The sequence below is a fragment of the Mixophyes fleayi genome, chromosome 7 (genome assembly GCF_038048845.1).
Source record: "Mixophyes fleayi isolate aMixFle1 chromosome 7, aMixFle1.hap1, whole genome shotgun sequence".
Lineage (NCBI taxonomy): Eukaryota > Metazoa > Chordata > Amphibia > Anura > Limnodynastidae > Mixophyes > Mixophyes fleayi.
The window spans coordinates 48,205,594-48,219,147 of NC_134408.1; the positions used below are offsets into that span (position 1 = coordinate 48,205,594).

At 40.0% G+C, this 13,554-nt stretch overlaps 1 protein-coding gene across 1 annotated transcript in view; it reads left to right on the forward strand.

Moving 5' to 3' along the window:
• Nucleotides 1-2,881: 2,881 nt before the first annotated feature.
• ZC3H7A (zinc finger CCCH-type containing 7A) overlaps nucleotides 2,882-13,554 on the forward strand; it is a 65,631-nt gene continuing 54,958 nt past the window's right edge. The window contains exons 1-5 of the mRNA XM_075179795.1: nucleotides 2,882-2,949; nucleotides 8,622-8,728; nucleotides 10,558-10,597; nucleotides 10,674-10,871; nucleotides 13,355-13,513. Coding sequence (XP_075035896.1) covers nucleotides 8,661-8,728; nucleotides 10,558-10,597; nucleotides 10,674-10,871; nucleotides 13,355-13,513 — 465 coding nt within the window. The 5' untranslated portion in view covers nucleotides 2,882-2,949; nucleotides 8,622-8,660. The remainder of the gene's footprint in view (nucleotides 2,950-8,621; nucleotides 8,729-10,557; nucleotides 10,598-10,673; nucleotides 10,872-13,354; nucleotides 13,514-13,554) is intronic.

The window sequence follows — 13,554 nt, forward strand, 5'->3', positions numbered from 1 at the left end:
TTCCGCTTGTTATAAGCGGAATTGGCAACTATGATCCCCTCCACTTCCCCATTTTTTCTGAAAAATCTTAATAAAACTTTATTTAAAACAAATAAAACAAATACAGCATGCCCCTTCTACCACAGGCTGGGCTGAGGAGGGTCCTGTAATTAACAAGATTGGGACCTTCGGAGTGGTGACTTTGCCACTCCAATTATTACAGTATAATTGACAGGGGACACTAAGAGCCCTGCCCATTATACTTAAACAGTATAAAAAAAGAAAGATATGTTTACACTAAAAAAGACACAAATGATTGTAGCCCTTCACCAACAGAGAATCGTTTTTCCATGCAGACTGTTTGTGAGTGGCTGCCCAGAACTCCTCTTTCTCCACTGGTCTCATGTCATTATTCTTTCTCTGTTGTTGTCTGCAAGAGAAATAAAATCTCTTTTCCTTCTTTTTTTTGGATCTGCCATCATGCAATTGGTTAAAACGACCCACCAAAACCCCAAAAATATGCATATCCCCACAAACTACAACTGAACAATACAAAATTAATATATACGTACACCACTTCATCATCAGCCACTCACAGACATTTTCACAGACGGGCCACTTCAGATTGACTACCCGGAACTCCCCTTCACCAGTCAGCCAAAGCCAATTACAAGCAGATTGCATGTGAAAAAGGTTGTGTTTGTCTGGCCGGTGAAGGTGAATCCTAGTTACTCCCAGCTATATGGAGCCTTTTTTTTTTATTTATTTAGGTGAAAGTCAGGTGAAAAGCCTTCCTGTTGATGACAATGTGTAACGGAAGTGACGTCAAGCACTTCCTCCACACCCTCTGTTTGAATCCTCCAAGTTCTGTGATCTGTGTGATCCGTGCTATCACACTATTATCAGTCGCTCTGTCCCTCCTGTTGCCTTCTTTGTCCGTAGTCAGGGCCGGATTAACCCTAGGGCTAACTGGGCTAAAGCCCAGGGGCCTCGGGCATCCAGGGGGCCCTTGAAGTGCTCAGCAGCATTATTGATCGGTCAGGGGCGGGGGCGCCACAGGCGTGATCAATGCTGCTGAGCACTTTCACTGCGGTCCTTCCCCGGTGCGCTGTAGTCTACTTACTGAGGAGCTCTCGTGAGTCTCACTCTCACGAGATCTCCTCAGTAAAGAGCATACAGCGCGCCGGGGAAGGACTCCAATTCCAAGACAAGGAGGTAAGTACCTTGGGGGCGGCTCGGCTAACCGGGGGAGGTGGCTCGGATCACGGGCGGGAGGCCCTCATGGGGGAATGGAGGCCCCCTTAGCCCAAGGGCCTCCTTTCCCTTAATCCGGCTCTGTCCGTAGTCCTCAATGCACGTCTACCCTGTGCTCTCCCTTCTGTCTCATGAGTCCTAAATGTCTTTCATGCAAGCCCAGCATAGGCAAACCGAGGAGGGTTTCCTAGTTCCTGGAAAACCCCCATCCCTGCCTGGGGCACTGTATAATTGAGGTGGCTGGACCCTGCCCCCGCTTCGCACGGCACCTAACAGTAGTGCACGCAGTATTGCCCATGTATATTATGGGAATAGGAAGAGTTGGAGAGCAGCCAAGCACTGTCTAAAATTATAGCCACGCCCCCAGGCATGCTTGTCACGCTCACTGGCAGCATGGTGTGGAAACCCCCCTCTACAAATCCTGCGTTTGCCCCTGCCCAGGGGCAGGCTGGGCAGGGAGACATCTTCCAAATACAAAAGTGGAAGCTGCTTAAATCAATTTATAGGCCATAACAGGTGCTTGAAAGGGTGGTGTTATCCTGCAAGGAACATACACACAACATTTTTTTCCCCAGCACACTGCTATAGCCAGCAACAGATCTGCCATTTCTACTGTAGATAAAAATGCAAAAGTCTTTGTTGCACACATTTGCAAATGTATGTTTAAGCCATCCGCCACGCCAAGGCGCTTTTGCTAATAGGATGGTCCTACTCTAAACAATGAGAGTAATCTTCCCCCCAGCCCAGTCCCATAATGGGATACCTTGGGCTGGGTCACTGGTCTACCTGCATTTTTTTCCTTTCAAATAGGCTGCTAAGTCAAGTATTACATCCCGGGTTGAAATTTGCCAACCCACCCTGTGCAAGACACATCAAAATACATTTTCAATGACAAAAGGCAAAGACGTTTCACTTAAAATGCGAGTGCTTGGCACACACTACATTTTTTAGGAATCTTTCAGGCTTTATTTTTTGCTTTTAGACTAAATAAGATAATACAAGTAAAATTAGTAAAATGCTGAATGGGGGGTTTGTTGAGTCTCCAATTTAATATAATGTTTATATTAACGTTATATATGTGTGGGTCTTTATTTTTTGCTGTTGGTATAATGGGCTGGGGTCTTAGGAACTCTTTTCCAAATGTGGCCATCTTGCTCCCTAATCCTATGCACTCTGGTGGAAGTCTAAGCGCACTACTGGGTCCAAAGATGTATTCAAAGTTAATTAAGGTCATTTATGAAATGCAAAATCTAGCAATTTTAGTAATACAGTCCCTTTATTATCCCTAACATCTCTTCATATACACCTACCTAGCAGTGAGTGCCTCAAAAATAGTTTTCTATTGTTGCCAAGTATGGAGTAAAAAGTGAGAAAAAGGCAAATGACTGACTAGTTACTATGGTTCACTGCACATTTGCATCATTTAAGCATAAAAGTACCCGTAAAAATATGTTTAATTGTTGGCAACTATGTAAATTACTGTCAATGTGTTGACTAAACATTAACCATTCAGTTGATATGAACAGCGATATATACGTTATATATTGGGTTTATGGGCAGCTTGCATGATGTGTGGCAGAGATAATGGTATTAGCTGCACTTCGGTCCTTCTAACGGTAGGTGGAGCTGTGAGTATTAGCGGCTCCGGCATACGTGCCAGAGACAGAAGAACCGGCGCCTCAACCGCCAGCTACTAAGTGTCTGCTCCGTGCCGAGGTGTGTTCCCCTGGTCTGGCCGCACTGTACCCCCGGCAATAAGATTATATCATCTGTCTGTTATCGGGATGTGGGGGGGCAGGAGGGGGTGTGGCGGTCGGATATGGGCAATGTGAGATATTGGGGTACAGGTCTACCCCAGAGGGACAGGGGTGACTCTCCCGGCATGGCGGGGGGCGGGCACCATGGAGGGCGGTGGTAGCGGGGACATACAGGCTGGTGAGCATACTGTGTGTGACACAGGTGATGCACTCCAGACATATGTATGAGGTGGGTACAAGGCTGCTAATCTGCCTTTAAAAGTGTATTATAGTAACATTGGATAGTCTGCATGGTGGTCTGCAGATATTGTTCTCAGCAAATCCTTGTTATTGGTGTCATCTTTCATAAAGTGTATTTGGGTATAATATGTGCTTTAGATTATAATATGTTACATCAGTTCAGATTCCAGTGCACTGTCACCATTAAATGTAGCAATCCATTCCTGTCTCCACCAGTGTCTTATCTCCCTTTTATATGTATGTGCCTTGTGCCCCACATCAGCATAACATGTGCTCTGCAGCTCACCCTTTACTGTGGACGGCTGCTGCCGCCAGCTCAGTTAGGTTGATGTTGGCAGTAGTATCATCTCATGAAACGGCCTATTCATTACAGAGATCCTAGGTGTGCTATATCCTGTTATAGTTTAGTGTTATTTATCTGTAGATGATACCCAAAGACCAGATTGCTTGTACCCAATAATTCCCTGTTTTTATCTACAGTATAACGATTTACTTTCTGCCTTATCCTCCTGGACCCAGGATGTCTCAAAACTTAAAAACTAAATCTAAATAAATCAAAGATAATACTCCTTCCACCTCCCACTTTATTCCTAAAATAACCCTGTCCATAGACTATCCCACAAAGGCACTTTCTTTTTGTCTTTTTTTGTTTTTGACTTCTCTTGTTTTGCTTTGTTATTCAGTTTCTTTTCCATTGATCTGTAGAATATTGCCTGTATATGTCCTTTTCTTGCAGATACCACTATAATACTATTCTACTAAATGGCATATTCCCTTTATTTACTACTTTCTATCTTACAACAACTCCTCTTTGGGACTAATTTTGTAACTAAATGCTTAAGCAGTTAATTGTGTCCCGTGCTTGACTGTCTTGTTAGATTGAAAGCCTCAGTCCTCTCTTATATTTATATAACCATTCTGTAAATTTAACTCTGAATAATAAAGTGTAGTTTAGTATATTCTATGACTGCATTTAATAATGTAACAAAATCCAGGAAATTGCCAGTGTAATTGAATGATTCATCAGACTGGCTTTTGAGCTGAATGCTTTGATGTTAAGTAGGAGCATAGAAATAACTAACTGGTTACTCTTCACTTCCCTAAATAATAATCCACTAGTAGTCAAATGTGTGTTTTTCTTTAGAACACATATATGTATTTTTTACGTTTGGCAAAGTTTAACCCCATCATATCCACAAGAGCTCGTGGCCGCCTCTAAAAGGCAATGTTAAGTTGCTTCAGAGATACAGAGCTACCAGTCCACAGTTGATCTTGCCCACTGTTTGCCAGCTAATGGTAAAGTCTCCAGGAATTGACACCTTAAAAACCTTTAATAAATTCAGGGAGTGGTGCAGTTTTATGAAGAAAGGTGATTGAATATTCTACCATGCTGTTTAATCAGTATTCTCAACACTATTGCATAACTAGATTGTGGATCGTAATGTGCTGGGTATGATATGCTGTCTGATACAAAATAGCGACTAGTAACATTAACAGCTGTTTGTTGACATTTTCATGATGACTTTTTCGATTGGTTCAACTTGTAGTTTTGGTTTAGATGGGTTGTATGCTCACCTTGTGACAAAAGCTTTTGACAGTGTTCTGTTAGGAAAAATTCAGAAGGGGGTTGAGCGTTCAATGCCATAGTGCGTGGCATCTAATTGTATGTTTGTGACACCCAACTGAACTTCCAGTTTCAAAACTCTGTTGATTGCATCAATTAACTTTTAATGTTGAGTATACATTGATTGCCAAATATTTTTTTTTTTTCAAGATCTGAAGATGTTTTGTTTAAAAAAAAAATAAAAAAATATTTACAGGATAATGAAATGGGCAGCTGATAAACAGCGGAAGCAGTTTAAAAACATGAGCTATCTGGTATTTGTAGAATAATTATTAACATTTTTATAGCACCAGCCTACTTTGCAGCTCTTTACAAATGGGAACAGACACAGTAGTAAAACAAGACTGGGCAGTAACTGGGAGTCTGAGAAAGGTGTTAGAGTAGTTTGGAGGCAAAATGAGTGTCCATATTTGGGGATGTTGAAAACGCCCAAATGAGGGTGGGGATGTCATAGGATAATATATGAGGGCGCTAGACTGAGCAATATTGAAATATAACTGTTTTACCCAAAACTGTTGTATAGGATCCAACTTGGATATGAAATTTCTTTTCTGAAAGAAAATGGAGAGTAACCCCCAAAAATAATGAGGATCTGGAGGATAATTAAGATTGTGGTTATAAATTTATGTAAGAAAACATGATCACGAATAACGATATTTATTTATTTTTAAATAAAAAAATAATTCCATAGAAGAAATTGAATATTTCACCTCATATGACCCAAATGTCTTGTAATCGTGTCTTGCATTCATTGAATCCACATGTAGCTTGCAATAATAAGAATAGTACTCATTCAAAATTTTTCATGTAACATAAATTGGTCGAGACATAGCCCATTTTGGCTCCATAATACATGATCATTCAATAATATCCATTGTAAAAAGAGAACAAACAAGGAAATCCAGAAAAATCTTGAATCCTAAACTAGCAGTCTATAATAGGGGAAAAGGTGCAAAATATCCTATATAATCATTACATTATTGACTAAAACGCCAGTGCAAAAATATTAAAAAGGCAAATTGCAAATGACTTGTATTGATTCATGAATGACTCTATTAGCATTAAAAAAACCTGACTCTCTTTTTCACTATCATTATAAAAAAAGCCTATCATTTTGTGGCTTAAACTTATATTGTCCTTTTGTGCCAGGTAAACCGTCAGTAGCTGTGCTATGAATTTTCATTGGCGCTTCCCATTGATCAGCTTTCTTTCTAGAGTAAGCTTACAGTGGCTATAAAAAGTAGTCAGCCATTTGGCATTTTTCCACATAGAAACAACTTGACCTGTCTAGTCTGCCCTTTTTTAACCCATGGTAACCTCCAACTCTATTTGATCCTTGGTTGTTGTTTTTTTGTAAGGATATTCTTATGTCTGTTCTATTTTCTTTTCTTTCTACATCATGGAATCTGAATAGGGTTATGTGGAAATTCTTATCATTTATAAACTCATAATGCTCTGTGATGTCAATGAAAAGCTTTAGAACTTTTTTTATTTAATTTACTTATAAAATGGAACATTGATTCCAGTATTCCAAGTATTCTCCCTCTTTGTTTTAATACTTGGGAGAAGCATGTGTGCTTTACAGCTGTGAATCTATTTAGGTAATTCTTTATCTGCTTTCTACTTCTGGATACTGCAAATTTTCCTCCAAGACTTGTCTATATCTTGCTCCATCCTTTTTATCCTCTATGTTGATAGATTTTTAGTACATGTAGCAGATCTGCATCCCTATAGAATCCTGTCACCAGGCTTGGTAGTATGGATAGGGCTTTTGGGGTGATGCTTATTGTTAGACTTGGCACATAGTGTCGAGGCCAAAAAGTTCATTCTTGGTCTCCTCAGGCCCAGATTGAGTCCTGCTTGTAGTGATGTAAATGTTGTCACAAGTGTTATTATTATTATTATTATTATTATCATCATTTATTTGTTAGGCGCCACAAGGTTTCCGCAGCGCTGCACATAGTACAAACAGTAGACTATACAGGGTATAACAGTACAGAACAATAAACAAAAAGTACCAATACTTCAGAAACTCCAGGCAGGCAGATGCAATAGACACGGAGCAGAAGAACGGGTAAGGAGACAGGAGGGAAGAGGGCCCTGCTCATTCGAGCTTACATCCTAAGGGAGGGTTGACAGACCAGGCACAAGAGGAGCCGGTTGAGGCAATGGGAGAGAGGGGAGAATGAGCGGAGGAGATAGGGGTTAAGTGGACGGGTGGTAGGCTTTGAGAAAGAGGTGAGTTTTGAGTGCACGTTTGAAGGAGCACGGAGTGGGAGAGAGGCGGATGGAGCGAGGGAGGTCATTCCAGTGAAGGGGGGCTGCACGGGAAAAGTCCTGGATTCTGGAATGGGAAGAGGTGATCAGTGGAGGAGAGGCGACGGTCATTGGCCGAGCGCAGGGAGCGGGCGGGAGTGTGAATGGAGAGGAGGTTGGAGATATAAGGGGCAGTAGAGTGGGAGAGAGCCTTGTAAGTGGTGGTGAGGAGTTTAAAAAGAATTCTCTAGGGGAAGGGGAGCCAGTGAAGGGCAAGGCAGAGAGGGGAGGCAGAGGAGGAGCGGCGTGAGAGGTAGATGAGTCTTGCGGCCGCGTTGAGTATAGAGCGGAGGGGGGAGAGACGAGAGTGGGGGAGGCCAGTGAGGAGGAGGTTGCAGTAATCCAGGCGGGAGATGATGCGTGCGTGTATGATAGTTTTGGTGGCCTCCTGAGAGAGAAAGGGACGGATGCGGGCGATGTTGCGTAGTTGGAAGCGACAGGCTTGGGCAAGGGAATGAATGTGGGGGCAAAAGAGAGAGAGGAGTCAAGGGTGACACCCAAGCAGCTAAGTTGGGTGACAGAGGAGATGGTAGTGTTGTTAACGACAATGGAGAGGTCATGGTGGGATGGGTGGTTGGGAGGAGGAAAGACAATGAGTTCAGTTTTGGAAATGTTGATTTTGAGAAAGCGCTCCGACATCCAGGAGGAGATGGCGGAGAGGCAGTCAGATACCTGAGCGAGGAGGGTGGGGGAAAGATCAGGTGAAGAGATGTAGAGTTGAATTCTAATTGTAGAGTAAATTCTAGAGTAGATTCTAGAATAGAGTAGATGTAGAGTAAATTCTAATAGTTGTCTTTCAATGTCAGTAATGAAAATTTCCTTTAGAATTGTCCTCGCTGAGGCTGTGGATTGGGCTGTAAAAGTTCATTTTGAAAAGTTGGTTTGGGAATATTGATATTCAGACAGATGATATATTGAAATAAAACTGGAGTCAGATATTAAATTCCATTAATCTATCTAATAATAAGAAAATAGGCTGCATACCTGGGGGAAGGGTACTGCCCACCAGGGCCTTGGCCCACATTGCAGACTACAAACTTTTTTTTCTTTTTCTCTTACTTCTTTTTTCTGTTGTGTTTCCTGGGAAGGGGGGGGGGGGGAGACGTGGCGGAGTCGGGCTGGCAGTTTATTCAGTCCCTGCATAGGCTGTTAAGTTGCATATCCTAGTGTGCCTCATCTTCTGTAATGTTCTAGAAAACACATGAATGCTATTGTATGCAAACTGGAGAATTTGTTCTTTGCCCACTTAAACATAAACAATTAAACTCTGCTTGCCAAGGTGTTGTTTATTTTACCGTTATACTGTGTTAAGTATTTTGCTGATTGGAATATATGCTTAATTGTAAGTCCTTTCCCAAAATATATTGTATAGGTAGTAGATAATTTCTCCTGTGTACAATATTTTGCTTTCATTCAAAGGTATGTCATTTTCAATAATTGTTTGTTTGCAGAATTGTGACTGTTCAAAAATCTGATGTGGAGAGGACATCATGTCCTATGTGTTGCCGGACCGACAAAACCGTCAAGAAGATATAAAGAAAGGACTACAATTTATTCAGTAATGCTTATTAAACCTAATACTTACATTTGCATTGATCAGTATATCCAAATTATGATATCTATATTAACAATTGTATTCAATTGACTGGGTATTTTTTTATTTTATTTTTTTCCCAAGCAAGAATAAAAAAAAAAAAATCAATCTACTGGGAGATCTATCAAAGTTTGATTTTATTCACGTGTGAAAATATCCCTAAATCGGCATAAATAAATTGTTACTCTATCCACCAAAGTATCCAATCTGTTTAAAATTGCCTGAATTTAAAATAAATCTATTTTTCTCTGCTGAGCAAAAACTCCCATATTTCCCATGCATTTGAATAGGAAATACATCTCAATGGGCACAGAAAGGCCATTGAAATGCATTGGCTAAGCTTTTCTAATTCATTTCTATGGCCAATCACAAGCAGTGTTTATATGCCGGCCCCTTGTGGTGCTGATCTTCATGAATCCTGCCTCCCAGACTATTAAAGTAGTACATTTTTCATTTACTTGTTTTTTGTTTTTTTTTTGTTAAATAAAAATGTAGTATTATTAATTTACTTAACAGCATTTTCTCATTCACTTTAATTAGCAATGTATTCCTATGTGCTTCTACGGCAATTGAAATGCATTATCCATTTCAATTGGCGCAGATATTCCCCATTTCACTGATTTCCAGGCAATATCGACTGTCTTAAAACCTCTGAAATTATTTTTGGAGATTTCCCCTGCTCTGTGATTGGTGAGATGTTTGGCCTTTTTTTGTATTTGTTTCTGAGGTTTGAAGAAGTGGAGATATACGTTGCGATTTTCAATTCACCATGTAAATCAGTTAAAAAAAAAATAAAATGAGTTTGTCAAAATCGACCTTTGATTTCCGCCCTATAATTTCGGAAATGAAAGTTTAGTGGGTCAGTTATGATTAGGTTTCATATTAAACTTGTTTTTTTGTCGTTTTGATATTTCCTCTACAAGAAAGCAACACTTCACAAGACAAAATCTAACAAAAATCAAAAAGTTTTTGAAATTGGCTTCTAAGTTCACCTCAAGCATTCTCTTCCCAGACATAGTTTAACTTATCCATTTTTTTATGTGCACAGAGGACTCTTACTCATTTTATTCCCCAACATTTTTAAAAGGTCGCTAAATCTAAAATGCAAGTTTATTAAATTTGAATCTGTTCCTGCTTGACAATGATACATGTTTTGTGCAGTAACAATTGAAATATCAGGGTTTGTGTAGTCTTTCCCTTGGCAATGTGCTGTCTCTTCCTTGTTGCACTGATACTGCTTTGTTCCTGAGTATCGGTCTGGAATCGTTGCCATCAGTTCCTGGCTGTTGGATCACTCATGGACCATATGCTGAATGGAAATTCACATGATTGCTCCAGAGCTTCTAACACTAATAAGATCCAGAACCATTCTACCAAAGTGCCCTAGATGTTAGAGCATGTATTAAATTGTCCTTAAGATGTTTGATATTTTAATACAGGCTGTCATCCCCAAAAATTGTAGAGGGGGGCGGGGGAGAGTTTGGCTCCCCTGATCTGGGTGATTTTGCTTCCCTTCACTTCTGTGTTGGCCGTTGTACTCACAAACTTAGTGATGGAGCTCATAGTACAAATGGATTTACCGTCCTCATGGACACAATTTTTTTATTACTTAAGATGGAGCCATCTTTGTGTTGTCCATTAATTTACTTGAAATTGTATTGAAGATAAAGAGAAACTCTATTCAGAGCTTTCTAAAAAGTTCCTGTATTTGGTTGTCCTGCAGAACTGAAGCCAAGAAGCCTTAATCCCTTCTGATGGGCTATTCTGACTCATTTCTCTGCTTTTTTTTTCAGGTCTTCATTGCCATACTTCGGGTCCCAGAAGGAATATGCGGTAAATAATTACAAATATATCAACTGGTGTGAATATTTATATTTTGATATTTATACTATAAATTCTATTTCCTCAGGTTTTTGTTCAAAAGCTGATTAGAAACCTTTTCAATGAAGGAAATGACCTGTACAAAGAGGGACAAAAGAATGACGCCATAAGCCAATACTCTGAGGCACTTAACATTTCTAATTACGCCTCAACTGAGGAAATTACCATCACCAGTGAGACATTGGAGAGGCTACACGTCAACCGCGCTGCATGTTACTCAGACATGGTAATGGCATTCTTTATCTGTATGTCAGGTGCAGCACAGATGGCTTAAAGAATAAAACTTTGTCAAGGAATAATCATATCTCTCATATTCCTTCACCATAAGAATAGCAAAAATAATAATACATTTAAAATATAAAACATTGCTTCAAATGTGGATTGATTGATGTGATTTTAACTGTAATGAAATGTTTTTTTTTGTTGAATGTCAGAGCAGCTGTGTTTTCTCAGAAGAAAAATAAATTGGAACAGCACTGAGAATAAGATGTTTAAAACTGGCAAATAAGCCTCCAAGAAAATAGAAAGAGAATCTGAAATGGTTAAAAAATTAAAACGTGACTGAATCGTTGGTGATAATAAAAAAAACACACTACTAAGTTTATTACTAATAATAAAAATGGATAAAAACAATGTACATGTTTTTGACAAATATATACTTTATTGCCATACAAAAAACAAGTATAAGACAATACATTCAAGTGTACACAATACACCATAAATCATAAACTAGTCATACATACTTTCTTGATTGGCTTATAGGTGTGGGCCAGGAAATAGTTAATAAAGTACAGAGTGGTATGAAAAGCTGTACCTGGGCGCACTGTCTCCCGAGTTAATGTCTCAGGGCATCTAACAGTGCATCTGCAGTGGAGCAATCCCGAAAAGATGCATAGATGTGTCCTCGTTTAAATCTCCTTGGGTAGCCAACCATGCCAAGTCTTTGTGTCTGTTATTGATCCTGCTGGAGGCACATTCGCCCATACAGTCTTTGTACACATGTACCCCTTGAAAGCTTAAAACAATCAAATGAGGTGCACATAGTGCTGCTCAAAGATGTATGAAACACCAATTCACAGTGATTATATAATACTGAGACTAATAATTATGGCCATCCATCCTAGTTGGAGAGAACAGTCTCTTTATTATCAACCAGTCTTGATGTCATGGTTAATATATAATACAAGCCAATGACTGTCACAATTAATGGTGATAAGGCAGTTCCAATCCAGAGGACACATATATGATGCTGGGGCTTCAGTATTTTTGTAACAAATCCCCAAGGACATAACCAAGATTACAAAACACAAGAGAGGAGAGATCAAGATTCTTCAATAACAGGAACGAGAACCTAACATGGTGAACAGTGAAGTACAAGAACGTAAAAGGTGGGAGTTCAGAGTCCCCTATTGGACTTGAAGGAAAGGGTTTAAAGTAAGTATAAAATTCCTGTTTCTTCTTTCATCCATGGAGACACTAAAACACTGGGAACACCCCAAAGCTGTCGTTATGGGAGAGTACGTTCGGAAGTAACAATGTGCACCAACACTGGCATCTTTAGTCACAAAAATATTGAATCTGTAGAACTTTTTGAACTTATGTACTGAAGTCCAGGTGGCCGACCAGCACAACTCCTCAGTCGAGGCCTGCGATGTGTCGGCCAAGAGGCACTTGCCGATCTTGCAGAATGCACCATCACATTTTTGGGAACAGGCTGTCCTGCCCAAATGTAAACCTGGTGGATTACAGAAGTAATCCAACTAGTGATGGTCTGTTTAGACTATAGCCAACCTCTCTTGTGGATGTCATAGAGGACCAAGAGATCATCTGTACTACGCACGTCACAGGTCCTATCGACGTAGGTTCTCAAGGCCCTGAACATGTCCAGAAAGTGAAAAGAGCCCTCTTACTTTGGAGTCTTATCCTGACCTGAAGCAGAAATTGAATTAAGATGAAACTTTGAAACCGTTTTGGGATGAAAGGAAGCAAGTCCGAATAACAGCCTTGTATTCTTGAACAATGATAAAACAGAGACCTACAAGACAGAAACCCCATGTCTGAAAGAAATGGTAGGAAAACCATTCCTTTCACACTGGGAAATAATTCCTGGCTTTTCTGGCCTTGAGCATTGTCTGACTTGCACTGTTTGGGTAAGCCCTTGGCTCTAAGGATCATGGCTTCATCAGCCACAGAGTTGTTAGATAATTAGATTCATTAGAGTTTAAAAGGGGTCAGTAGGAGATAAAAGAAATAATGTGACCGTGCCCGGGTTATAACGGCACAAAAAAGTGTGATGGAGGTGCATTTATCAAGAATAACTCTGAGCCCCTGGTTAATGCAATTTGTTTTACCTTTGTAAATATACAGTGTTCCAAGGGTATTGGAGGGCTGCAGAGCCTTTTTCTCTCTGTAAAAGGTCACGACTTGGTGTATACAGTCAATAACCTTTTAGCAACATGCGTTGTGTGGTCTTAAATAGAAGTAATCTGGACCTCGCTGAGTATTACATGCTGATTACAACCCTAGCTGTTATTTCAAATTGATGTGCCTGTTGTAGAGTGGGAAACTGGTGGTTCACGTTTTTACTGTGTGGAATAATTGTTGTATGTCAGCAGTGGTTGTGGTTTATTTTATTTTTTTATTTATTTTTTGCTACAAAAATAATCAGCCAGCCTTTTAAAATAATGTGCTCTTATCTTTTATCTACAGGGTTTACACGAAGAAGCTTTAAAAGATTGTGAAGATGCTTTATGTATTAATAGCAAAAATCTCAGAGCACTGTACTGCACATCCAGGGCCTTATTTACCCTAGAGAGGTACAAGGAGGCTTATGAAGCTATAGCCAGGTGCTCCCTCATTGCTCCTAAGGTAAGTTGAGCACATGGCAGTTCATACATTTTCTTCAAGAG